Source organism: Calidris pugnax, unplaced genomic scaffold (assembly GCF_001431845.1).
Source record: "Calidris pugnax isolate Ruff unplaced genomic scaffold, ASM143184v1 scaffold8, whole genome shotgun sequence".
Classification (NCBI taxonomy): domain Eukaryota; kingdom Metazoa; phylum Chordata; class Aves; order Charadriiformes; family Scolopacidae; genus Calidris; species Calidris pugnax.
This window is the reverse complement of record NW_015090830.1, coordinates 20,377,037-20,400,988: the sequence shown is the minus strand read 5'-3', so window position 1 is coordinate 20,400,988 and position 23,952 is coordinate 20,377,037. Positions and strand designations below refer to the sequence as shown.

Sequence of the window (23,952 nt, the reverse complement as noted above, 5' to 3'; positions counted from 1 at the left end):
GGGGGGTTGTTTTGTTGGGTTTTCCCCCCCCCCCCCCCCCGCTCCATGTTGGATGCGGAGGTGGCTGCGTCCCCCGCCTCCGCGCTCTCCGGCCCTTTTCTCCTCCTTTACTGCGCGTCTGGGAAGGGCAGGCGGGAGGGGGGGCGCCTGGGGAAGGCCTCGGCCTCGCTACTGCGGCTTGCTCCAGCTGTCCCCGGGGTGGGGGGTATGACCGAGCCGGCCAGGGTTCAAGCCGTCCGGGTGGTGCCGAGATGATCTCCCCCCCTGGGCTGCCGGGGCCGTGCTGGTCGAAGCTGTCCTCCAGGTGCTTTCGCCCTTCCCCTGCCACCGCCTCGGTGTCGTTGCGGTTGCCGTGAGGATGCTGGAGAGAGACAAACGTCGCAGCCCAGTCTGTTGGTGGCATCTAAATAAAACTTGTGGGTTGTACTTTTTTTTTCCTCTCCTTTGTGCCTAGAAAGTGCTGTTGGCTGTGGTGTTGAATAACAGATACTCTCCTCTTTTGGAGATGCACTGACCTTTCGAAGGTGCCTGTCCTGGGGAGGAATTTGGTCGTGGAAGTCTGTGTGGTTTTTGACTAGTGGAGAAATTCCCAGGTTATTCTTAGTATTTGTCTACACAGTGTTTTATACACAAATTAAAATCCAAGTAATTAAGTAATCTTTTGTATAAAGGTGCTTACAGCAGGATTTATTTTTTGTGTTTTAAGAGAGCAGTCTCAAACAGTACTTGACTCAGGTGATATTTTTTTCATTGTTATGTTGTAGGCTTGTAATAAAGAATCTCTTTCTTTCAGGTTTGCAGAAGGTTGGGAATTATAGAAGTTGATTATTTTGGACTGCAGTTCACTGGCAGCAAAGGGGAAAATCTGTGGCTGAATTTGAGGAACAGGATCTCCCAGCAGATGGATGGTTTAGCCCCTTATCGATTGAAATTAAGAGTCAAGTTTTTTGTAGAGCCACATCTTATCTTACAAGAACAGACAAGGTAAGGTAAAGATGATTGTAAGTAGAACTCATTTATTTTCTTTTCAATTTCTCTAACTTGCAAAAGTGATTACACAATGACCTTTTTTTCTTCCATCTTCTGGTAATCTTAGCATGACTTTCCTGTGTAGTTTTCAAAACCTAGTGTTATTTAAATGTTAGTTCTTTTTTTTAAAAAAGGAATAAAAGGGGTAGTATTGTAGGTATTGTGTAGTTAAGTAGTGAGTGTAGGTAATTCCGTGAGAACTTAGTGCTGGAAGTGGAAGAAACTAAGTTACCAGTAGGAAATTAATTATGTGGTGTTTGCATGTCCTATAGTAACCCCTGTTCACTGATGTTACTCTAGGTCATTCTAAACCGCTGGTACAGAAAGACAGGAAACAATTCCTCCCACAGCGCAAAAAAAACTTGCTGAATTCCTTTTTGTCTGGTGTTATGTTACAGTAACTTTCAAATAGCTACAGGCCCTTTGAGGCTACAAAAGAAACAGCTGTTTTGCTTCTTCTGTGGCCAGTCCTCTTAACTAAATTGTTATACTGTTATCCAGTTGTAAGAATTAGTTCTCTAAGATTGCTAGTGGACATTCACTTTTAGTCCTTGAGCTTGATTACTGAGGAGTTGCAACTGAGTTATCTTTAAAGAAAGCTGAGTTCATATATTTAATGCTGAGCTTAGTTTTAGATAGTACAGTTAATGCAAATAGGGCAAATTGAAACCAAGTGTCTACATGATAATGCCAAAGTACATTTTTACTGATCACCTTAACTTGGTACTTTGAGATTAAGACCACAAATATGATATGGTTATTTTGCACATAATATTTGTCTAAAGAATTTGGTCAGAGGCTGACAGCATGGTTTGGGGTTTATTTCATAGGAAAAAAGTTTTGAGTTAGGAGCATGCATATATTGTTGGACTTTTAATTAATGTGCAGAGGAGAGGCTTTTGGTGTGCAGTAGTTTCAGCTCATCAATCTGGTTATAATCTTCAGAATCCAATGGAGTTAGACCATAGTTTAGTTAAGCAAATACATTCTAATCAAATTCCAGTTTTGATGTACCTTATTTTGGAAAAATAAATGCTATCCGTGGCATACCTTTGGGCTCTTCTGGAGTTTTTTCTTCAAAGAAACCTGTTGTCTTAATTAAATATTCTCAATGAGAATATGTATAATACCAAATAACAAAGAATTTCTATGTGGAACAAAAGGAGCAATGCAATTTTGTACTTGATGAGGCAGAAGAGATTACCCTGAGCATGTTGGATGTGTCTCATACAAACCAAATCAGGGTAAATCTGAGGAAACCTAAAGCTGATATGACTGACATTTTTCTGCTATCCTTGATGAATGTTTGTTCAACTTCACAGGGTTTTTGCAGACACCTGTGTTCCTGCCTCCCACACTGTCAATGCAAGACTTGGCAGGTCGTGCAAGTTAATAGAGAGCTTGAACTGGTGAAACACGCCCCAGGGGCCTAAAAGACAGGTTGTGTAGCTAGAATGTAACAGAGCATGTATATGTACATCAAAGTAGCAAGTACTTTACCACTATAAAAATGACTTTAAGAGGTTGTAGGTGGGACAAGCTTTCTTTTATTTATGAATTAAGACTCTTCTAAAACTAATATTTTTAACAAACAATTAATTGTAAAATTAAGTGAGGCTCAGTCATCAGAAGAGATCTATTAAAATTCTGCTCTGGAAATAATTACTTACAACTTTGAAGAGTAATAGGCATTGGAGCTAGTATTTAATGTCACTTGGTGTGCAAACATGAATGGTCCTGGGGCTTCAGCTAAGCTGTTCAGTCTACATTCTGAGTATTTTCAGTGTTCTTGCTAAAAACAAATACCAGTTGCAAAATAGTTTGCAATAGCTGCCTTTCAGTTGTGTATGCTCAGAAGTCCATGTGTAGCAGACCTAGAATTCCATAGTGTCTGTGGTTAATGTATATTTCTGTAGTGGTGGCACTGAGTTTCAGTACTTTTTTTTTTCTACTCAGGTCTGCTTGAAGATTTACATAAGCATTTATATTTAGTTTGGATGTAAGCTTGTGTGGTATCAAGGAGAAGACAAACTTGTTAAACCTGTCACCTAACTTTAAGTAAATAGGTATATCATAGAAAAGAAATGCAAGGATTAGCTGTACAGTTACAGCTGACACCTTTTATTCCTTACCTTTACTTGAAAAGTCAGTGTGCTGGTTGACAAAGAAATAGTGACAGGTATCCATGGCTTCCTGTAGCAGTTACATCCACAACTGCTGTATAAGGTGTTTCTGGAAGAGCTGTTGCCTTCTGGTCCCTTGTGCAAAGAATGTTGAAGAAGTTTCCCAGTCTTTTACTTGCTGCCTCTGATGCTGTTTTTACATTAAAAATTAGCTGTGTGTTGAGACTGCTTTAGAAATCCGGGAAGCTGCAAGTAATTCTAAATTTTGTTGATATGCTTCATCATGATGATAATAGCAAACGTTGTGAATGAGTTGTTACCAGTTTTTTTTCCTATATACTTTGGAATCTTTGCCAACCCCAAAGTGTACTGCTTCATTAGATCTCCTTGTCTTGCACTTAAATTAAAAGCTCAGGTGTATGCTTGTTTGTAGCAATTTAATGTTCAGGTTTCTACATGCTGTGTGAAAAGCTGATCTGGCAACTGAACACCAACCTCTGCTGCTGTTACCTTTGATCAGCGTACGATGCAGTGGAAGATCGCAACCTCATGCATTTTAATCTTCTTATGCAAGGGAGCCTTCTCTCTGCTCAGTGCAAAGGCAGGGCAGGCTGTCATTGTACCTTTGGCCACCGTGGCAACAAACCACCTTCACCAAGCACTTTGTGAATGGGAGAATTGCATTGAAAAAAAAAAAACCCTTCTTACTACACTCTTTCCTTTTACAGGGTTAAAAGTGGTTCATTTCTATTGTTCTTTGAATCTCATTTTTTTATTTTTTTAAATGACTGCCTAGCACTGAACTTCATCACGGGATTTTGTAGTTTGGAGTTATTTTCAGTGGAATGGAGGCGCCTCGGTGCAGGAATGCTGTTCAAACTTAATCTGCTGCTGTCGACTAGTCTTACAAACAAGTCAAATGTGAACAGTGTGCTTGTTTAGAGGAGTTTGGATAAATACACATTTTTTTTTAAATGGAAAATCACTGGAAAAGGACTGCTGTCTTTTTTCTTAAAGATACATCTGATGGCCCAAGGTCTAGATCGTAAGCTCTGGCTTATGTCATGTGCGTTTTCACCGTTTCCTGTGGTTTTGATGGGTAATGCAACAGTAAGCAGAAAAAGTAGGGGGTTTGGTCAGAAGGATTTATGGCTGTTTTTTGTATCGGGTTTTATGAAGCATTGAATTCCAGCGAGGAGCTGGGACTTGGATTGTACTTCCCTAATTTCCAGGGTACTTTTTGGCTCGGGGGAGCCGAGGGGCGGGCAGTGATTGCCGTCCCGGCCGGGCGGAGCCGCGGCGCTGGGGCTGGGGAAGCACCGCCGAGTAACTCCAGGGCATTGACTGGGAGTAACCTCGGCTGACGGCGAATCGGCGGCTGCGGCGCTGGGACACGGCCCAGCAGCCCGGGGAGAGCAACTCCCCATTGGCCTAAGCCTCTGGCTCGGGGCAGAAAGTTCTTCTGCTCCGGCTGAAAAAGCTTGCTTTGTGAAACGTGGAGCAGAGAAGTCTTGAAACTCGTGTCCACCTTAACAATGAGAGTGTTTGCCGAGCCGCACAAGAGGCAAATTCTGCCAAACCCTCGACCAGGAGAACAATGGTTTTAAGTCTGGCAGGATAAAGTCAACATTGCAGTGAATGCTCAAAAGTAGAAATAACTTTAAAGTGAATCATTTTTTTGAGCAATGTAAGATTTGCTCAGGTGTACTTCAAAGTGGGCAAAGTTATTTATATTCTGTAATGTGACTGAAAATCAAATATTTATATGTAAGCCATGACAATTTAAAGTAACACGTCAGATTCTAACAAGCCACACAATCTCATGAAGCATTCAAAAGAGGTGTATTTTGCCAGCTTTGAGATAAGTAATTAATATTTTGGAGGCTCTTGAAAGTTGTGTGTGACATTTGCCAGTATTTGAATTATATTTTCAAAGTACATTGTTTTTGCAGTTTTATCCAGTTGTATTGATAAACTACTAAAAATTAAAAACAAGCTTGTAACATATTTTTGAGTAGTTAGATACACGTAGTAGGCAGAAAATCATAAAAACATTCTATTATCCTACAGCATTGGCTAGCCAGTGCAGCTGTGTAATTAATGGTATTTGCTACAATGCAATAAAACAATCTGCTGTAGTAAACACCAGGGTGAGTTTAGTGGATCTGTTTGTCTAAATCAGAGTTGAAATTGCAGTTGGTAACCTTTCGCTCTGCTGAGAGCAAATAAGAACAAAGATACCGAGGAACAGAATTGTAACTCTGCATGGCATTGCTTTTCATATGGAGTGGCCTTACATCTGCTTTTAAAAACAGAATTGCATCCTATAGATCTTTATCAATATATTTGTGGGGAAAAAAAGATACCTCTTTATGTAGTCCAAAGGAATCGGAATTAAGTTGTAAATTTAATTCATGGTAGGAAAGAGCCATACTCTGTGGTAAGGAGTGTCATCCCCCAAATAAACAGTTCCTTGAGATGTATGCTAAGATTCTTGCAAGTAGTTGGGCAAGAGAATAGGTTCTTTTGGCTACATTTCTAGTTTAGGAATCATTAGTCACATACAGATACTTTTATTGGTAAAGGATTGGGGTTTGTCAATTTTTCCACTGATGGCTAAGTTTTGAGCTTGAAACTTTTAATACAGTCTTTAGATTTCATTTTGCCCTCTTTTCCTTTACTTCATTAAACAGGTAGTAGAAACAAAGTTTTCAGTGCAGAACTTTGATTCTAAATGCACATAATTGTTTTATGTGATCCTGTTCTGATTCTAAAGCTTTTTTCTTTCTTTGGAAAGGAAGAAATTGTGCCTGGGCAATGACTAGTGAAGTATAGCTTTGGCAAACATGGCACTTGTCCTCTAATAAGTATTACTATGTACTGTTCTGAACTACTGAACTCAAAGGAATGTTCTGTAATTGAATGTACAGGAATATCTAGCTAGCATGAGGCTGGAGGGAGGAGAACTAATGCTGGTTTAGGTTATATAGATGGTCTTTTGTACTAATGCTGTCATGTGTAGAACTCAGGCTATAAGTACAATGGAAAGTTCTATTTGTTCTTAAAGCTGTCACTAGTTGTTCAATGTCCCAACACGTCTAGCAGGTGTTAAGATGACTAGAGACCACAATAATTGCTTGGTAAAGTTCAGAGTTGTGAAGACTTGTTTTCTCTGAAGATTTAAAAATTAATTAAAACTTTGGGAAGAGTAGTAAAAACCTACAGCATGTGCTAAGAGAATATTGGGCGGGGGTTAGGAAACATACCTTTTGTCTTGAGTTACTCGTCAAATTTATAACAGATAATACTAATGTATAATGTGTAACTGGTGAATGATACTAAGACATTCTACCAGCAATGCCAGAAAAGTAACCTTTAGAGGATTTCAGTTATAAACAGTTCAGTTTTCATTTTTAAAACAACTTATTGTTTTAAAAATTCCATTAAAAATGCTTTAAAAATTTTTCATTGTATCTAGAGTTTTCTAGAGAGAGAAGGGAGGGTGGATTGGGTACTATTAAGTGATTAGGTCACAATCTAATTTATAGAAACTTACATAAATACTTTCTAGTAACTAACAGAATCTGTAATGTGACCAGGTTCTCTACAGACAATCTGTAGTCCTTTAGACATAGCAGAATTAGATAAGGAACTGCTTCAAGGCTCCCTATGCTTTAGTTTTTCTTGTCTGTACTCAGCAATAAAAGCACATTCTTTTGCCTTTGTGTTTAAATATCAAAAGATTTTTTTAATTTTTGTGTAAAAAGGAAAAACCTCCTTTTATAATCAGATTCTGGCTGGTGTCATGTTTTGAACCTTGAAGGGGGATGATTTTGCAGTAGATACTAATATAACTTTAGAGAAGTACAATCTTAGGCTGGATGGGCTAATCAAATCTGCACTAATCAGAATTGCTTTTTCAGATGCATAACATGTTTGCAGCTCTTGCTGGCTTTCAATTTCTACATACTTTTCCTTCCTTGAACACACTTAAGGACTCAGAAAATAAAAAAGCCTTAACACAAAACAGTGAATTTGCTACTTTGGTTCAGGGCAGCTGCTGTAGTGAACCAGTGTAAAGTCATTCAGAAACTAATTTCACTGGCAGGCCCTATATTAACTACTTTCTGACCTATTATTAGTGCAGTTTAGGCAACGGGCTTGGGCCAGCAATGAGTTTATTAAGTACAGAGCAATGACTTTGTGATATGTCCTGTTAAATACAAATATGGGTGTTTATCTGTTTTTTTCTGACTCAGCAAAATAACTTATAGTGTAAGCCAGGATGTAAACTTGCATAGCTTTAGTTACTTTGCAATAGCTGTCCCTTATGCATGCCATACCTTTGTCCCCTTTATCAGAAAAATGCAAAGTAGCTGAGTCTCTGTGAGCTTTTCACTTACGTGATATAAGCCAGTTATGGGAAGTTACTGCACATTAACAGATGTGATGCTATCTCACATTGTATCTTAAATTCATTTCTCTACCTATGCCATTACTGCTTTTTCAGTAGTGGAATGTGACAAGCCATACCTTGGTTGTAGTTGTTTCTGTAATTGATCTGTATCTGCAGGAGAGATTTTTTGTTTTTCAGCTCCCCTCTTGATGTCAGTAAGGTCTCCCCAACAAGAGGAGAAGGCTGACTTTTCTTTGCATAGTCAATGCTGTTGTATGCATAAAATAAACTAAAGATACAAGCATTTAGGTGTGGCAGTTGTAGACGTGTTAGCTAATGAAGATAAAATTATCAGATATTTCTCTGAAATACCATATATGTATCTGTACATAGTTCTAATGACTGAAAAATCTATATGGGTATTAACAGAGGATCAAAAGTGCATGGAAAAAACATTTGTTTTATTAAATGTTGATGGGAATTAGAGAAATGCCTACTATTTGATTTTTTTTGGCCATAAGTTTTAGTAATTCATAAAATACTTTGTCTGAATTTATAGACTAAGCTCCAAAAAGAGTGTGTACAACCAATGCATTTTAAAAGCCACAGATACACCTTTCTGTGGTCTAACCCAAAAGAGTTATAAATTAGCAAGGTAAGAGAAGGGGATTGGAACAGAGTTTTAGGACTTGCTCAAAAAAAAAAAAGCCTATTGGGAGACAAGGAACAGCCTGCTAACAGTGGAGACAACTGTACTGTCTGAATTTTGGGCCCTCTTGCCACCTAAACTTGTGTCCTGCACAGAGTCAGGCTTTTTAGCTTCCACCAGACCCCCTACTAGAACTGCTGAAGTGTAGATTCATGTCTAGACATCAGAATGATGCAATTAAGCACTTGTGTCACAACTGCAGTAAAGCTCAGCATGTCTCAAGCTGCTTGCAAAGGGAGGTGTTGGAGCTGTGACTTGCTGCAGGAAGTGCATATAGGGTAGTTTATGGGGTAATTTAACACCTATTTTTTCTTGATTGCCAAAGTTCTGCATGTGTCTTCTGGGCCAGTATTTTCTTAGCTGCACCATTTACCATAGAGCTAAGAATGAGCACAAATTTTGCAAGTTTTTTCATAGTTTTCTCATGGTGCTGTAAAAGGAGCCCTATTTGCCCTGTTGTACATGGAACTGTAAAGTGCTACAACAGGATATGTATAAGATACTGCCCAAAATTCCTGTTGAAAGGAAAGCTAATCACTCACTAGCATCCTCAACTTCAGTGATGAGTGATTCAATACAGCTTTTTAAGAAAAGTAGATTACACTTAATTTTACTTCTTTAAAATTCAGCTGTCCCATTACTGTGGAAACTAAGACACATCCCTGTGGATGCTAGGCTTCATTTATTGAAAGTTTTTTTTCAGTGGTACATAGTACCTCTGCATCTGGTTTCCATAAATATGTTGGGTCTTAAGAATAAATGGTAAGAAATTTATATTGTCTTCCCTGAGGGGAGATAAAGATGAATTTATAGAAGTTAAGGTAGACTATAGGGGAAAATAGTAGGTTGCTGTTGATGGAAATTTTGTTTTGTCTAACTTATTAGGTAAGAGCAGCTTTGTGAATTTTCCAGCTAGGTTTCAAACCTGCCTTGATCCCATGTGTAAAGGTTGGTCTGACAAATGTGCTCACACAGTAGATGGTTTTGTATTTTATTCCACAACCTTTTCAGATGCTTCAAGTTATTCTGTTAATCATGTCACAGGCAAAAGCACTGTCTTCCCCCTTTGACTGTGGTTGCAGAGGCATTTCAGCTGTGTAGAGAAAGTGTGGCTTCTGTTGCATAATAGATATGTATATGCTGTTTGGGGCTGCTGTTCCCAAATTTCATTTTCTGAAATGCAGAATAATTTGTAAATGGCAACCAAAGAAATTTAAACATAAGAAACTAATCCAAATGTATTTGATATTTTACTAAATGAAAATTTCTAAGTGGCCTCAGGAGTTAAAGGAGTTCTTATTATTAAGAACATGATATTAAAGTGCTTGTTTCTTTTAATAATGCTTTTAGATACTGTCTTCAGCTGTAGCCTCCTCTTTAGGTGTGAGCAAATAATAAAAGGGAAGCCCTTTTCTTTCCCTTGTGCCAGACTTTCTCTACTTGGTACATTCATTGCAAATTCTTGATTACCAAAGTACTGGTTACCAAACATATCCGAGACGTTATTTGATATGTATCTTGATTGCAAACATCTTGTGTAAGCAAACATTTCTGATTCCATTACAGGCATATGTTTTTCTTGCATATAAAAGAAGATCTTCTTGCTGGTAATCTTCAGTGTTCTTCAGAGCATGCAATTGAACTTAGTGCGTTGTTGGCACAAATGAAGTTTGGAGATTATAACCAGAACACTGCCAAATACAATTATGAAGAGTTGTGTGCAAAAGAGCTCACCACTACCATTTTGGAGAGGTAAAAAGAGCACAATATATAATCTCCTTTTTGGAGACCAAAAGCATAAGATTTTGCAATGCCCTTAATTGCTGATACTATAGTGTATTTTGTATTGTTAAGAAAATAATAATACAGATAGTTTGGAGATCAAAATACAACCTGAATGTTAACCAGTGTTCGGATTTCAGGTCTTTTTTAAGCTCAATTATGAGTGTTCTTTTTGTGAAAAGCAAAAGCTGTTGAACTCTAGTACTTGGGGGAATATAGGTGTCTAAGTACTTGAAGCAGGATAATCAAATTGCAAGTATGTCTTATATCTACAGTTGTGGAAAAAAAAAAAAGGCATAATTTATCTGGCTTAGTATCCTTACATGGAGAAGTAAGCAGGATTCCAGAAACACCTTCATAGCTCAATGCCTGAATATTAAGAAACTTGCAGTATGTCATGCTTTTCTGTAGATTTTTAAGTTATGAACTTGGTGCTTTTTCAGGAAAATGTTGTGGGGGAGCATTAGTTTGAAAGCTGTGATTAAATGTAACTTTTTAATTTCTGAGCAAAGGTACAGAATTGTCTCCTGAACATTCTCAGGATGTTTCAGTATTTCTCAGTTCTTTCCAGTTTGTGATTACTAGAAATCTTTAGCCAGATAAAGCAGGTCAGGAGCATTTATTAATCTGTTTAACTAGGTCATCTAAAAAGCTGTGTTAAAACAAGATGTTGACAGTAACAGCACATACTTGAGTTATTTCACCTATCCTTAATTTTTTTTATCAACAGCATTATTGCAAAGCACAAGGAGCTGGAAGGTCTAAGTCAAGCTTCTGCTGAATACCAGGTTCTACAGATTGTCACAACACTGGAGAACTATGGGGTAGAATGGCACTCGGTGAGAGATAGTGAAGGGCAAAAACTCCTTATTGGTGTTGGACCTGAAGGCATATCCATCTGTAAAGATGACCTCAGTCCTATCAACAGGTATGTGTTTTGTGGAACCATTTTCATGTTTCAGAAGTATGGAGAATGCTTCTAGGTTTTACGTAAATATACAATACTGCTCTATGAATTACTAAAAGGAGCTATTGGAATGTAGGGTCTGAGAGCACTACCTGCTTATAATCAAGACCACAACTGGCCTTAATACTCCTGATTTTCATGTGTATTTTTGAGGTGGCATCTTCAATCCAGCATTATAGACAACAGGTCAATATCATTGTAATGTTAGATAATAGTGCACTATAGTAGTTTGGAAAATACACTTATCTTTTAAAGCTAAATAACCTTTCTTGTTCATTTGTAGGATTGCTTATCCTGTTGTTCAAATGGCAACTCAGTCTGGGAAGAATGTGTATCTGACTGTTACCAAGGAGTCTGGTAACAGTGTAGTTCTCTTGTTTAAGATGATCAGTACAAGGGCAGCAAGTGGACTCTACAGAGCAATTACAGAGACACATGCATTTTACAGGTCAGTATTGCCACTAGAGTCAATTGCTGCTGCTTCTCCCCACATTTGAATTTGAATTAATTGCTTAAGCTACCAGCAGTCTGCCTGCTCTTCAGAAATTCTCTGCAAAATTTCATTGACTTCGTGGCCTCTACTTTCCTCTTAAGTCCAGAAGAACAGGTTTTTGCTGCTTTCCATTTTGTGGGGTGGGAGTACAAGACAAGTAAGCAAAATTTCTCAGTCTACCACTATGAACAGCACTTCAGAATAGAAATGTACTGTGTTCTTTGATACTTCATAAACACTACATACATTTTTGTCCCAATGTAAGAGGAAGGATGAAAGAGCAAAAGATAAGAAAGATCCTGTATTTCAGAATCTGTAGGTATAGCTCGTATGCACTCATATGTACTCCTTGTTTCTCCTTTATTTGGCTCCTCCAGTTGCTAGAAGTTACCTGTATGCCACCTTCCCATTCCATGTATTGAAATCTTCCTACAATCCCTCTGTCTTTGCTCATGTGCCCAGGATTCTGTCATGCCAGGAGCTATCCATTGCCTTTATCATTTTATTCTTTGAGGTAGGGGTGTTTATGCTCATTTGTTGGCTGATTTTTTTTTTCAAATTGCTTTTATTCTTACTGTGAGGTCTTACACTCACACTGACCCGTAGAACTGTCAAGGATAGTGGTGATTTCTCTAAATTACCTAACATGTATCAGATTCAATTACTTTCTAAGAGAATTGGACTTAGAGCAGAGGCAAGTACATACACTAGGCAAAGACCTGTCCAGCTTCTCAAATTAGATCTTAATACAGTTACAGGCAATTAACATCAACTAGTTGCCTTTCTAACTGCTGCAGCTAATCTGCAGCTAACCACTGCTTATTTTGTGAGCCTGATGTTAAGCATGTCTTGTTCTGTTCTGTCATTATATGCTGTTGCACTCTTCATAATTTTTTTCCAGGCAATTAAAGCATTATATAACCTCTTAGGCAGTCTTAACTTTTTGATCTTTGTCTCTGCTTGTAACTTCTGCTGTCCTTTGCAGGTTTCTGATTTTAATTCAAGCAGAGTTTTAGTTGGCAACAGCATTTGGCTGTAAGCTTAGATCTTGAACCTTAGGCCCAGGGTGGCTGATGACAAGCAATACCTCAAACCAGCACATCAGCGTAGCTGAAATGCTCAGTGGCAAATACAACTGACTTAATTCTCTATGCTGCACTCACACAGGTTCCCATCAGATGATATAATACTAGTATATAAAGTACTGAGTGGAAATTTGGTTAAAGATGTAAGATTGACTCTGTGTTAATATTTTTGTGAGACTGTTGAAAGGAAGAGGTCTTATGGCTTAAGTCCCTTCCATAGGCTGACTCCATTTTACCAGACACTTCACATTTTTGAAGATGTAAAATAGGGGTCACTTTTCCTTTTCATGCTTCTCAGTAGTGTTGTTGTGCAGACAACATTTGAGTGCTTAAGTATTATCTCAGTCTGCTCTTTTTGCTTTAATTTCAGTGCTGTTACTTCAGCTTTAGGAACAAATTATTATAGGGATAGGTTTATTGGTATTAACTAACCAGATTTGCATTTTTCCTATTGTTTTATAGGTGTGACACTGTCACCAGTGCTGTCATGATGCAATATAGTCGAGACTTAAAGGGCCATCTAGCATCTCTATTCCTGAATGAAAACATTAATCTTGGTAAAAAATATGTCTTTGACATCAAAAGAACATCAAAAGAAGTTTATGATCATGCAAGGCGAGCTCTTTATAATGCTGGCATTGTGGATCTTGTTTCAAGAAGTGACCAAACCCCACCAAGTTCTCCCCTTAAGTCTTCGGAAAGTAGCATGAACTGTGACAATTGTGAGGGTCTTAGCTGCCAACAAACAAAAGCTCTGCAAGAGAAGCTGAGGAAGCTGAAGGAATCCATGCTTTGTATGGTGTGTTGTAATGAAGAAATCAATTCGACCTTTTGTCCCTGTGGCCACACAGTGTGCTGCAAGACCTGTGCTGCTCAATTACAGGTAACACCAATAAGATTAAGATGTAAGCTACCAAATATGTGGAAGTTTTGGCTTTCTGTATACTTAAGTCAGGGATTAATATGTTTGTTGATATTCTAGTAAAACATAATTTTAAAATTTTCTTTGTGGTAAATTAATTGCAAAGAACATTTTGTTTAGATGTTTGACAGATCAGTTTTAGCTGTGCTAACTTGTGGTGAGAGTAAGAATCAGCTGCATGTTTCTCATGATACCCTGTTCAACGTGGAGATGATGGAAAAGTGCTCTGTTACTGTGTATGTGGAGCAAAGTCTTTCATAATTGTAGAGACTCTCAAAATTTGAAGTAAACTAATTCCTAATGCGTTTTTTTTCTTTCCAGTCGTGTCCTGTTTGCAGATCTCGTGTAGAGCATGTCCAGCATGTGTACTTGCCAACCCACACCAGTCTCCTCAATCTGACTGTGATATGATCGACGGATACACTTTAAGCCCATCATGTACTTTTAAAACTGCACTAAAATGAGATGCAACCATTGATTGTGAAGAAGGCAATCATTCTGGCACCTATCCATGATCAAAAGCAAAAATACTGCATATTTGAACATATTCTTCATTCAGCATGTCCAAAATGGTTTGGGACATCTTTTGAGAGCAGAAGTCTAATCAATTCATGTTACTTCAAAGGAGAATGATGCATAAGTTTGTAGCATGGTAGCGTTGCCAAAAAGAGCTAAGTAGCCCTGGAGAAATGTGGCATACACATACTGATAGACCCAGCGAGAGCATTGCAGCCTCTTGTTTTACACTCTCTAAATCCTTTTTAGTACAGTCATTCCATTTATTTTAATAGTAAGACTAGCTTTTACAAATATCAGTTTAGTATGGCTCATAGTTTCTGCTTTTAGTAAATTACATTAAAGGGGAGGGAACTTTTTTTAAAAAAAAAGGAAAAATTGGTTCTTAAACTAAAGTTACAAGGCTTCATCCAGCAGCTGAGTTTAATTCAGAAGTCTGTTAAATAGAAAACAAATCTGAGAGAATAGCTTAGGAAGGGTAGGACAAGTTTGTTAATCTTGAAGTGTTGAGGGTGGGACAGGAAAGTCTTCTGGTTGGTGATGTCCTGTGGAAGCACTGTTATGGGACTTCATTCACAGCTCTCAACGGGCAGGGTACTCCCAGGTTTCCCCTACCCACCTTGGCTGGTGAGCTTGGGAGCTGCAGTCATCTGCCCTTTAAGTTGGCTTTATTTTTGGAGACTGATTTTAAACTACTAAACATGTATCATTAATTTCTAAAATAAGGGTTGTGTATAATTTTAAATGCTTTCTTCGGTTAACATCTTTATTGGGTAGGTCATTTCCTGCTAAAATGTTTTTAATCTCCACCCCCCTACTTGGGCATTTTGGGCTCTGGTTTCCTAGTGTATTCTCCAGGGTACAGAGAAGGGAACTAGAGACCATGTTTGGGTGCAATACTGGCTTAATCAAAGCTAGAAAAGTACACTGTCACTTTACTGAAATTTTCTGACTATACTTTTCATATTGCCTTAATGTAGCAGTAATGTGTGTTTATGCATCTGTTTCTTTGCACAGACATTTTGTCAAAATATTAAAACTCTACTTTTTTATGACACATTAGCATATAAACCTTATTCTAAGAGGGTATTTATTTTTTCACTTTGTAAAGAAAATTTTGTTTCCTCATGAAGGCAAGAGCTTTGTCCTATATCATAGGCAACTTCTGTCTTTTTATATTCAGATTAATAAAGGACTTTAAAAATCTACTTTGTGTTTTTGATAAGACTTTAATTCTGTTCTGAAATTAACCTGAGGCATTGCAGGACTGAAAATATAGTATGAAGTATCTTCATGTTTACAGTCTTGAATGTTGTGTCATATTTTAAGAGGGAATGAAGTTTCCTCAGCTGTATGCAAATGTGAAGGGAGGGGAGAACACTGACATGGTATAACCACCTTTGTTCAGGCAGTGTACTTTAAAACAGCTGATGAATTCCAACTGTAAAGCCACCTTCAGAATTAACTTTGTGAAGAACTTTCGTACAGTGAATTACCCCAAATCATTGGGTATATTCCAGTGAGATGAGAGAATGAAAAAATAGACCTTTGGAGTAGAGAGCTGGAGTTTTGGAAGTCCTGTCTAGGAAACATCTTAATTACAGATGTGTTGGTGTCTCTTTTTCACTGAAGCTATACATATTTACTAACTTTTGGCTCTGCTTTCACATTCTTGAAGAGATGATGCTTGAGCATTTTCAGCATGGTCTTCCACCTCACCAGTGGGGCTTACCCTCGCTGGTAAGCTGAAGGTTGTAAGTGCTGGGATCAGATCAAAGCTCTCTGGAGTCCGTGGAGCTCTATTCTGGTGAGTGTGAACTGAAGTCAGTTAACTATGACCTTTTAAAATGAATTTATTGCCATTTAAAACAGATTATTGCAGAGTAGCATGTCCTGTTTTCAAGGCAGCTCATCAGGGATTGAAGCTTGAGGCCCTGGACCTAAAATTGTTTGAGGCTACTCTGAAACACTGCTCATCAGGGAAGGGGGAAGGTGGCTGGCGATTAGGCAATGAGTTCCGAGTACAAGAGCAGTTTATCTGAGTGTCAAGTGCGTTAGGCACAAGATAACGGACCCTTCTAAAGATGAAAAATTTAATCTCTCAGCAAATGGGTGCTACTGAGTTCACTTTCAAAGAGAGAAGTTCTGAAGGGAAGTTGTGTTGTCCCTGTCTGCCCTTTCCAGGCAGGAACAGGTACACAAGTGTTCCAGCTCACACTACCATAAAGCGAAAGCAAACCCTCCTCGCTTCCCAACATCCCCTTGTTCTGTGCTAACAGCATTACATTGCTAGCATCTAATCCATCATCCTATGGCAGCTGGCTGAAATGGGCTGTAAATTAATATAAATAGATGTTAACACAGGCATCTGATTTAAAACATTCAACGAGATCAAGCTGTTGAAATAGGCAAGCGTTAACTCCAGGTCCTTGTAATTAAATTGGTTGTGTAATTAGACATCTCTAATAAAAATAATTCCAGTAGTTACAACTCTAATCAAGGTGGGGTTTGACAGGTTGTATGGCATAGGGGGAATTCGGGCAAAGCCTGTGACTTCTGTAAACACCTTCTGCCTAGTCTTGAAAAGCTCTGCAGGGGTTGGGGCAGGTTCAGACAAGACTCTGGCGAGTACTGGGGCTGCTGGGAGCCTAGTTCTGTGTTGGCAAAGGAGATCCTGGAGCGCTGGCAGAGGCGAGCAGCTTTTTCCAGTTGGAAGGGGTGAGATCAGCGTGTCAGCGTGCTCCACAACCACTGTGGGTTAATGGAATGCTGTTACCCCTTCTGAGAATGGAGTACAGTGATTTCCAGCCTTCAGCAGATGCCCAAAACGCCTCACTCAGTTTATAAGATCTAATGGGATGCAAAACAGTATAGGAATAGCTTTGACTTGTACTGGGGCAGCTTTGTTTGAAATGGAGTTGATCTAGAGACTAGAGAAGTTTGGCTCAACCACCCAAACCCGCTGTGGTATGCGTTGCTCAATGTTTGCAGTTCCAGTGCGCTGTTTCGGAGCAGAAGTAACTGTGTCCAGTCCGCGTGAGCTGCCAAGGGCTGCGGGGAGTGTAAAAGGAACAATGGGAAAGCTTGAACTCCACACGCCCCGAAGCCCCACTGCAGAGAGTAGGGTCTGGTTTGCCAAAGTGCTGTTCTTTCTCCTGAGGCTCTTTGTCTGAATGCCGTCATGGATGGCAGTGGGGAAAACCCAAAACCTCAGAACAAACGAAAAAAAAACCAAACCAAAAAACAACGGAATAGTTTGTGGGAACAATGGGAGTTTGTGTTCTTTATGCTTCTTTCTCAGGAGCAGGATTGATCACAAAGCTTCATTTGGTGCCTCTCACACCTTCTGTTAGTGATCGGTGCATGTCAGGTGCTCAGAATGAAGCCCACTCCTACTGATACCTGCTACCCAAAGCTCGTACAACTTAGCAAGAAAACTCCCAGAAAATTCAGTTCTTCAAGGTTGCCATGCAGCTACTGTAATACCAGCGGGGGGGTGCAATATTGTTTTAAAAGGCAATAGTCTCAAGTTTCTGCTACAAGAACCTAAATGGGAAAACCTTGCTTTCAGAAACAGCATGACTTGCTGGGTAAATTCGAGAGCAGGAGCCCAGTTAGTTCCTTGGACCTCCTGATGGTAGAACAGCATCCAAAAGCTGCTGTGTGGAGAGAGGGTGGTGAGTAGGAGAACTGTAGGAGAGAGATTTTTACTAAAGCACTGTTACACTTAGATGTTTTTAATAAACAAGACAGGGATTTAGCAATAACTACACTCGTGCTAGGAACTCCACGCCCTCCACTGGTATCTGCCCGGCTTTCATCCTCCCTTTGCCACATCAAGATCTCTGTTACGGAGAGCTCTGCCTGTGAGGGACTACAAAGGCAGGATGCTGAGATGTGGCACAACTGCAACAGGTCTCTCCTCCAGCACCTAGTCGCTCGGTTCAAGGTAAGTACAAATGTTAAGACACTAAAGAACTGTAGAATGAAGGCTTCTATATTTTTAAATTTTTCTTTCCTAAGTGCCATAAAAGCACGTACACAGCAGCGTTCATGTATTTCAGGATTTATTTCCTTGGTAAATCAGCACTGTTGCGTTCCTAATGGAATGCCCTTGGGGGAAAATTCTCCTCCGCCAGCCTACGCTATTTTGCTTTGCAGCAGCAGACTGGCATGTTGATCAAAGACGGGGCGAAATTATGGCTCGGATTTCCCGAATATGGCTTTAAACAACAAACTTTCTGTGAAGTGTTAAAACTCCAAATTGACAAATCTCAGCTTCAGCAAATGCCTGGTCAAATACCCTTAAATTCCCACCCCGTTTGCACAGAGGGCATGCTGTGGTGCCAGGTAAGTGCTTTGGGCGCCTTTGTGCCCCTGGATTCAGCCAGCAGGAGCCTGTTAAAACAACATAGCAACTGACAAATGGGTTTAAAAGTAAGAAATCTCAGTAAAATTGTGGAGGGGAAAAAAAATACCCCAACTCTAAAACTGGGGCAGACTGCTGGAAGCAGGGTGGACAGAGAGAGTTTCTGGGGGGCTTCTGGTGCAGGGTTTGGGGCTGTGGCTGTCCTGGGGCCAGGTTGCCTGGCAGGGAGCTCTGCTGGCCCTCGGCGAGAAGGGCTGGGTGGAAAGTGGCCCGGGAGAGGCAGGACAGGGCCGGGCAGGAGATGAGGCGTGCCAGGGCAGGTGAGCTGCTACAGGGCCAGTAACTCCCTGGGGAAGCTCCCACCAAAGCAGGCTCCTGGCAGGACACAGCTGAAGCTGGTCTACAAGGAGCTTGTAACATCACACTCCAGCTGCCAGCTGGAGCCCCTTAGTTCAACACTACCTGGGTGGTAAAGGCTATGACGGTTTCTGGGTCTTCTAGTTTCCTGCCAAAGGGTGGTGTGATCTAGGAGGAGGTGCCAGGAATAACACTGAGGAAGGGCTCTCAGAGACCCGGCTGAAGGAATCACTGGTTGGTGCAGCAGTGGGAAAACACAAACTGTGTGACAACTCTGAAAACTCAGTGGGCATCGCAATTTGTCTCAAGATGAGAGGGAACCAGAAGAGCAAGTGGTGCTGGTGCTTCCCTGTGCTCAGAGGCGGTGAGCAGGGTTCAGCGTGACCTCCTGTTCCTGCCGGGATGGGGGATTTATGGGGGCCAGCCAGCGGCTAACTTTCACAGTACTCATGTGTACAACAAGTTCCTTAAAGAAAAAGGTCAAGCAAACAAAGCACACCAGCTTTCCCAGTGCTTAACACCAGGTCACTTGCTGATTTCTTGCCAACTAAAATGCAGAATCTTTTTCAGTTGCTTGATGGCCGGGGGAAGGCGAGATGTGAACAGGAGGAGAATCAGGCTGCCCCCAAAAGCTGATGCCTTTCTCCGCCTTCACTTTGACTCTCTCCTGAGTGACCTGATTTAGACTGTCCACTATTTGCTGACCCTTCCTTATTCCTGAAGACTATTGTGTTCTCTCACCAGTGATTTTTGGGAGCCAGGCTCTGAAGCCAACCTTTCTTCTTCTAGCAGCGGTCCACATAAACTCTGATGCGGGAAAGAATCTGACTTCCTTTGGCCAACACCATCACACACAAACCCCTCCACACACCCCCCTCTTTCTATGCCTCGTCAGGAGACAAAGGGCACCAACTCCATCTGCAGCAGCAAGAAAAAAATCAATATAAATTAATTTTTCCTCTTACCATTGGGGTGCCTAACCAAAAATGTTTGTCTAAGCTACCCTTTCAGGGTCACTTAGTGGTTACAATGGGATTAATGAGGTGTCCGTATGTGTGAAAATGTTTCCCATCTCTATTTTTATCCAGTAGTTGGTGTCTAGCTTCTCTCCTTCTTCAAAGCAAATCAGTGCAGGTAATGATAGACAGTAGCATGGCAACTTTTTACACAAACAGGCTTGCCAGAGCCAGATCTGCCTCTCCCCTGCCAGAAAGCTGTTTGTCTGAGGGATCCATGCATCTGGCACCAAATTCCAATCATAGCACTACAACTGCGTGAATTACAGAGACATTGGCAGCTCATCTGAAGAAACAGTATTTGTTTTCCTTGTTTAGAACTATAAATAGTCAATAGAGGACTCTCATTCAAACAGTATTGATGATTGAAGTAATCCAGGCACAGAGACACAGCCAAAAATTGGACTTCCGCTCCAAAACTGACCCAACTCTTGCTTCAGAGGCTGAAGTTCCAAAAGGGCAATGCAGAAAGCACGTGCCCAGCAACAGACTAGCCCCGAGGACACACTGACATACCCTGTTTGACCTTAAGACTGTTTGCCTGTGTTATTGCCTGAACTGGAATTTTTTTAAAACACCTTCAGCCCTGCTGTGGTTTGAGCAGCTGACTTCTTGCTCTACCTCTTTGAGATCCACAAAGTGAAGCAACACCAAAGTGTCCTGAGAGCACCCTGTCTGGGCAATGTGCTGACAAGACACGTGTTGCTCTTGAAGAGCAGTTGCAGGGCCTTTATATTTAGTGCATTGAAGGTGGTGCTTTGCCACCTTGTCACTGGGGCTGTCCTGCCCTGTGAGAGTCCTGCGTTTGAACCTCTCTGGGGCTGAAGAAGTAAATTCTATTCCCTGGGTGAACAATCTGTCTGCTACAACAGAAAGAAGACTAGGACAGTGTCTTTCTTCCTTGATCTTTTTAAAAGAGAGAGAAATATAGAGAAAAAAGATTGCTCAGAATGCCTGCCTCTTCTTAGAGGAGACATTTAAGACTGGTAGGAATGATTGGTGTGGAAAAACTTTTGGAAGGAAAAAGAGAGACACAAATGTATTGCCACAATGGACACTGTTGCCCAAAACACTGTGATCTGGGATGTGTTCCCAAGTGCCCAACTGCTGGCATTTCCACCTCAAATCCTGTTCCTCCCAGAAGGAGTCTTTCAGTACTTAAAGGTGGCCTACAGGAAAGATGGGGAGGGACTCTATCAGGGAGTGTAGCGATAGGATGAGGGGTAACAGTTTTAAACCAAGAGAGGGGAGATTTAGAGTAGATATTAGGAAGAAATTCTTTGCTGTGAGGGTGGTGAGACACTGAAACAGGTTGCCCAGGAAAGCTGTTGATGTCTCATCTCTGAAAGTGTTCAAGGCCAGGCTGGATGGGGCTTTGAGCAAACTGGTCTGGTGGAAGGCGTCCCTGCCCGTGGGAGGGGGTTGGAACTAGGTAATCTTTAAGGTCCCTTCCAACTCTATCTATGATCCTGTGAAAATCAACTGCCATGTCCTGCAAGCCCAGGTTATTACTGCAGCAATAGTTTCCCTGTGTGTCAGGGAGCTCTGTAGAGATGGAGAGAGGCAGAATAACACCACAAAAAGAGTGCGGTCTATTGAATGCCAAATCAGCAGCTTAGCTGTAACTTGCCCTGAAAATCATGTCCTTGAGCTAGAGGGGAACATGTGACTGTGGAAAGGGGAATCAACAAGGGTAAGAAATAAGTGACAGGAAGATAAAGGGCAACTCCTCAAAGCTCATATACATCACTGTGTTTTTTAATAATAAATGGCACTGTGCAATATGTTTCTTTCCCCACTCTTGGCTATACAAATGTTAAAATAACAACCTCGGGCTGCCAAAACCTTCTTTATCTAATACCAGTCACAGAGAAATAAAGTTGCTTTGGTGGTGCAGATATAACCCTCACAGCTAATCCTCAGCCGAGTGTGGTCTCCCTGGATTCCTTCTAAAGACCCAAGTCTTTTGTGATTGCACCGGGCCACATTTTTCCTGGAGCCTGTTCTTGCCCAGCCTATTTGTGAAAAGGATCCAGCACTGTTGTGTGAAATACCCTGCAGCTTCACCACCACTTCACTAGATACCGATCAAGAAGTATTATTCACACGCAAGGTGGTATTTCAGTCTCTTAGGACTTTTTTCCCACTGTCCCACATGATTGCAAGCTCCCCTTTCCAACCTCCAATGCAGCCCTGGCAAAATACATTTATCCTAAATAAAGTTAATTTGCATGTGAAAATTTACTTTGGTAGGGTGTTTTATTCTACTGAAATGAATATATTCAAAGGGAAAAAAGCTTGGTATCTTAGTGAAAGGGTGTTTTTCTTTGTAGCTTGGGCCAGCTTACAAAAATTGTCATAAGAATGATGGCTGTGAGTTTTACGTACCCTCAAAACAGACTTCAACATTCACCCAGGCATGTAGAGTTTTAGCTTCAGAGCAAACATGGAAAGTTTCAGTCGTAGGAAAAGGCCTTTTTGAAAAGTTTTGAGCTCACTGAGATGTGTAGTCCAAAAATGGTGATGCCACAATATCTTTTTGAGAAAAAAGCCAAATAGGGACCTAAACTACTGTCAGTAATTCTGGGATTTTGTTCTTGAATCTACAAAGGCTTTGAGAGGAAACAAGTCTGTAGCTAACTCATCTCAGACAAAAAAGAATTTACGTTTGCTGCACAGTCTCCAATGGCAGTGAGGGTCTAGAAAACAAGTCTCTAGAGCTGCTGAGGGAACTGGGGTTGTTTAGGCTGAGGAGAGACCTTATCACTCTCTATAACTGCCTGAAAGGAGGTTGTAGCCAGGTGGGGGTTGATCTCTTCTCCCAAGTAACAACTGATAGAACAAGAGGCCTCAAGTTGTGCCAGGGGAGGTTTAGATGGGGTATTAGGAAAAATTTCTACACCAAAATGGTTTTCCTGCATTTGAACAGGCTGCCCAGGGATGTGATGGCAGCATCACACCTGGAGTTATTTAAAGGATGGGTAGACAAGGTGCTTAGGGACATTGTTCAATGATGGTTTTTGTTGGTTGGACTCGGTGATCTGAAAGGTCCTCTCCAACCTAGACAATTCCATGATGGTATAAATGAGAATTGCTAATTGTTTAATCCCCCTAAACTTTGTCTCTCCATGCTGTGACTTAGCCTGCAGCAGACTCCAGTCTAAACTGGAAATTTTGGCCCTTAGCCGTTTGCCTGACACTTTTTTGCAATACACATATTTCCTCTTCTTATTAGGTATCACAGTTTGCCACAAAAATAAGCCCAAATCCAAGGCCAGCATCTGAGGCCTCTATGCTTTGGTCCTTGCATTTATCTGTAAAGGGCACTGAAGTGAAATGAGATAAACCTCCGGTTTTGGAGTTCAAAGTGGAGACTGCCACCTGGATCAGGATCTCAGCTGCATGGTTTGGGCGTGTCTCTTGTTTTTTTTTAAATACTGAAACATGTTCTTTCCCCCTGACATAAATTCTTTCCCTCTGGTTTGTAGGTTGAAGAATCAAGTAATTACTATTCTTCTCTGGACAATGCTGTGCCCTCCTACAAAAGACAGGCCTTTCTGTCCAAACAGAAACGGTCAGAAATGGGCGGGTTAGCTTTGCTCCTTGCCTTGTGTTTGTTTCTCTATAAAACAAACATTTCCTCCAGAGCTGCTTAAGGCCGAGAAAGGTGAGTCATTTTACTGTGCAAGTCTTTACACGGACACTAATTAGGATGAGGTATCAGTTATTCTCTGAGCTTTGTTTTCCCACCAGCCCATATACTGCCAATCAATGCTGCTATGACCAGCTGGATTCCCAGTTTCTCGAGGCTGCTGTTAAACCAAGCCTTATTTCATGGTGACAGTGGCATAACAGGACCTTCATCTCAAATATATGGACTGTTCCAGTCGTGTCTTTGTCTGGATATTGCCCCAGCTGGCATTTCCCTTGGCACAAACGCAGTGTTAGTGCCAAACTGCCACAGGGAGTAGCTGGCAGAGATGGTTTGTGGCAGCCTCTGCTGCTCCTCCTGGACAGTCAGGCTTCTTTAGCCATGCAATGGGATTAGGGAAATGAATGGCTCAGTTTTATGAAAATTAAGCCTCAGGTTGCTCATGGGCTCCTTGCTGGTTGCTAACATGGATGTCATTTGGGTAAAGCTTGAGTAAGCATCGTCATCTCCTGGAGCAGAAAGTCCTGGTTTTCCTC

General features: G+C 40.8%; 1 protein-coding gene across 2 annotated transcripts in view; it reads left to right on the top strand.

The window, feature by feature from the left end:
• MYLIP (myosin regulatory light chain interacting protein) overlaps window positions 1–15,230 on the top strand; it is a 15,642-nt gene extending 412 nt beyond the window's left edge. The window contains exons 1-7 of one of the 2 annotated variants that reach the window (XM_014941016.1): window positions 254–416; window positions 794–984; window positions 9,824–10,009; window positions 10,770–10,967; window positions 11,290–11,454; window positions 13,047–13,467; window positions 13,828–15,230. In XM_014941016.1, coding sequence (XP_014796502.1) covers window positions 902–984; window positions 9,824–10,009; window positions 10,770–10,967; window positions 11,290–11,454; window positions 13,047–13,467; window positions 13,828–13,917 — 1,143 coding nt within the window. In that variant the 5' untranslated portion in view covers window positions 254–416; window positions 794–901 and the 3' untranslated portion in view covers window positions 13,918–15,230. Of the gene's footprint in view, window positions 1–253; window positions 417–793; window positions 985–9,823; window positions 10,010–10,769; window positions 10,968–11,289; window positions 11,455–13,046; window positions 13,468–13,827 lie in introns of those variants that run through there. The other variant, XM_014941015.1, reaches the window with a different exon arrangement.
• The last annotated feature ends 8,722 nt before the right edge of the window (window positions 15,231–23,952 follow it).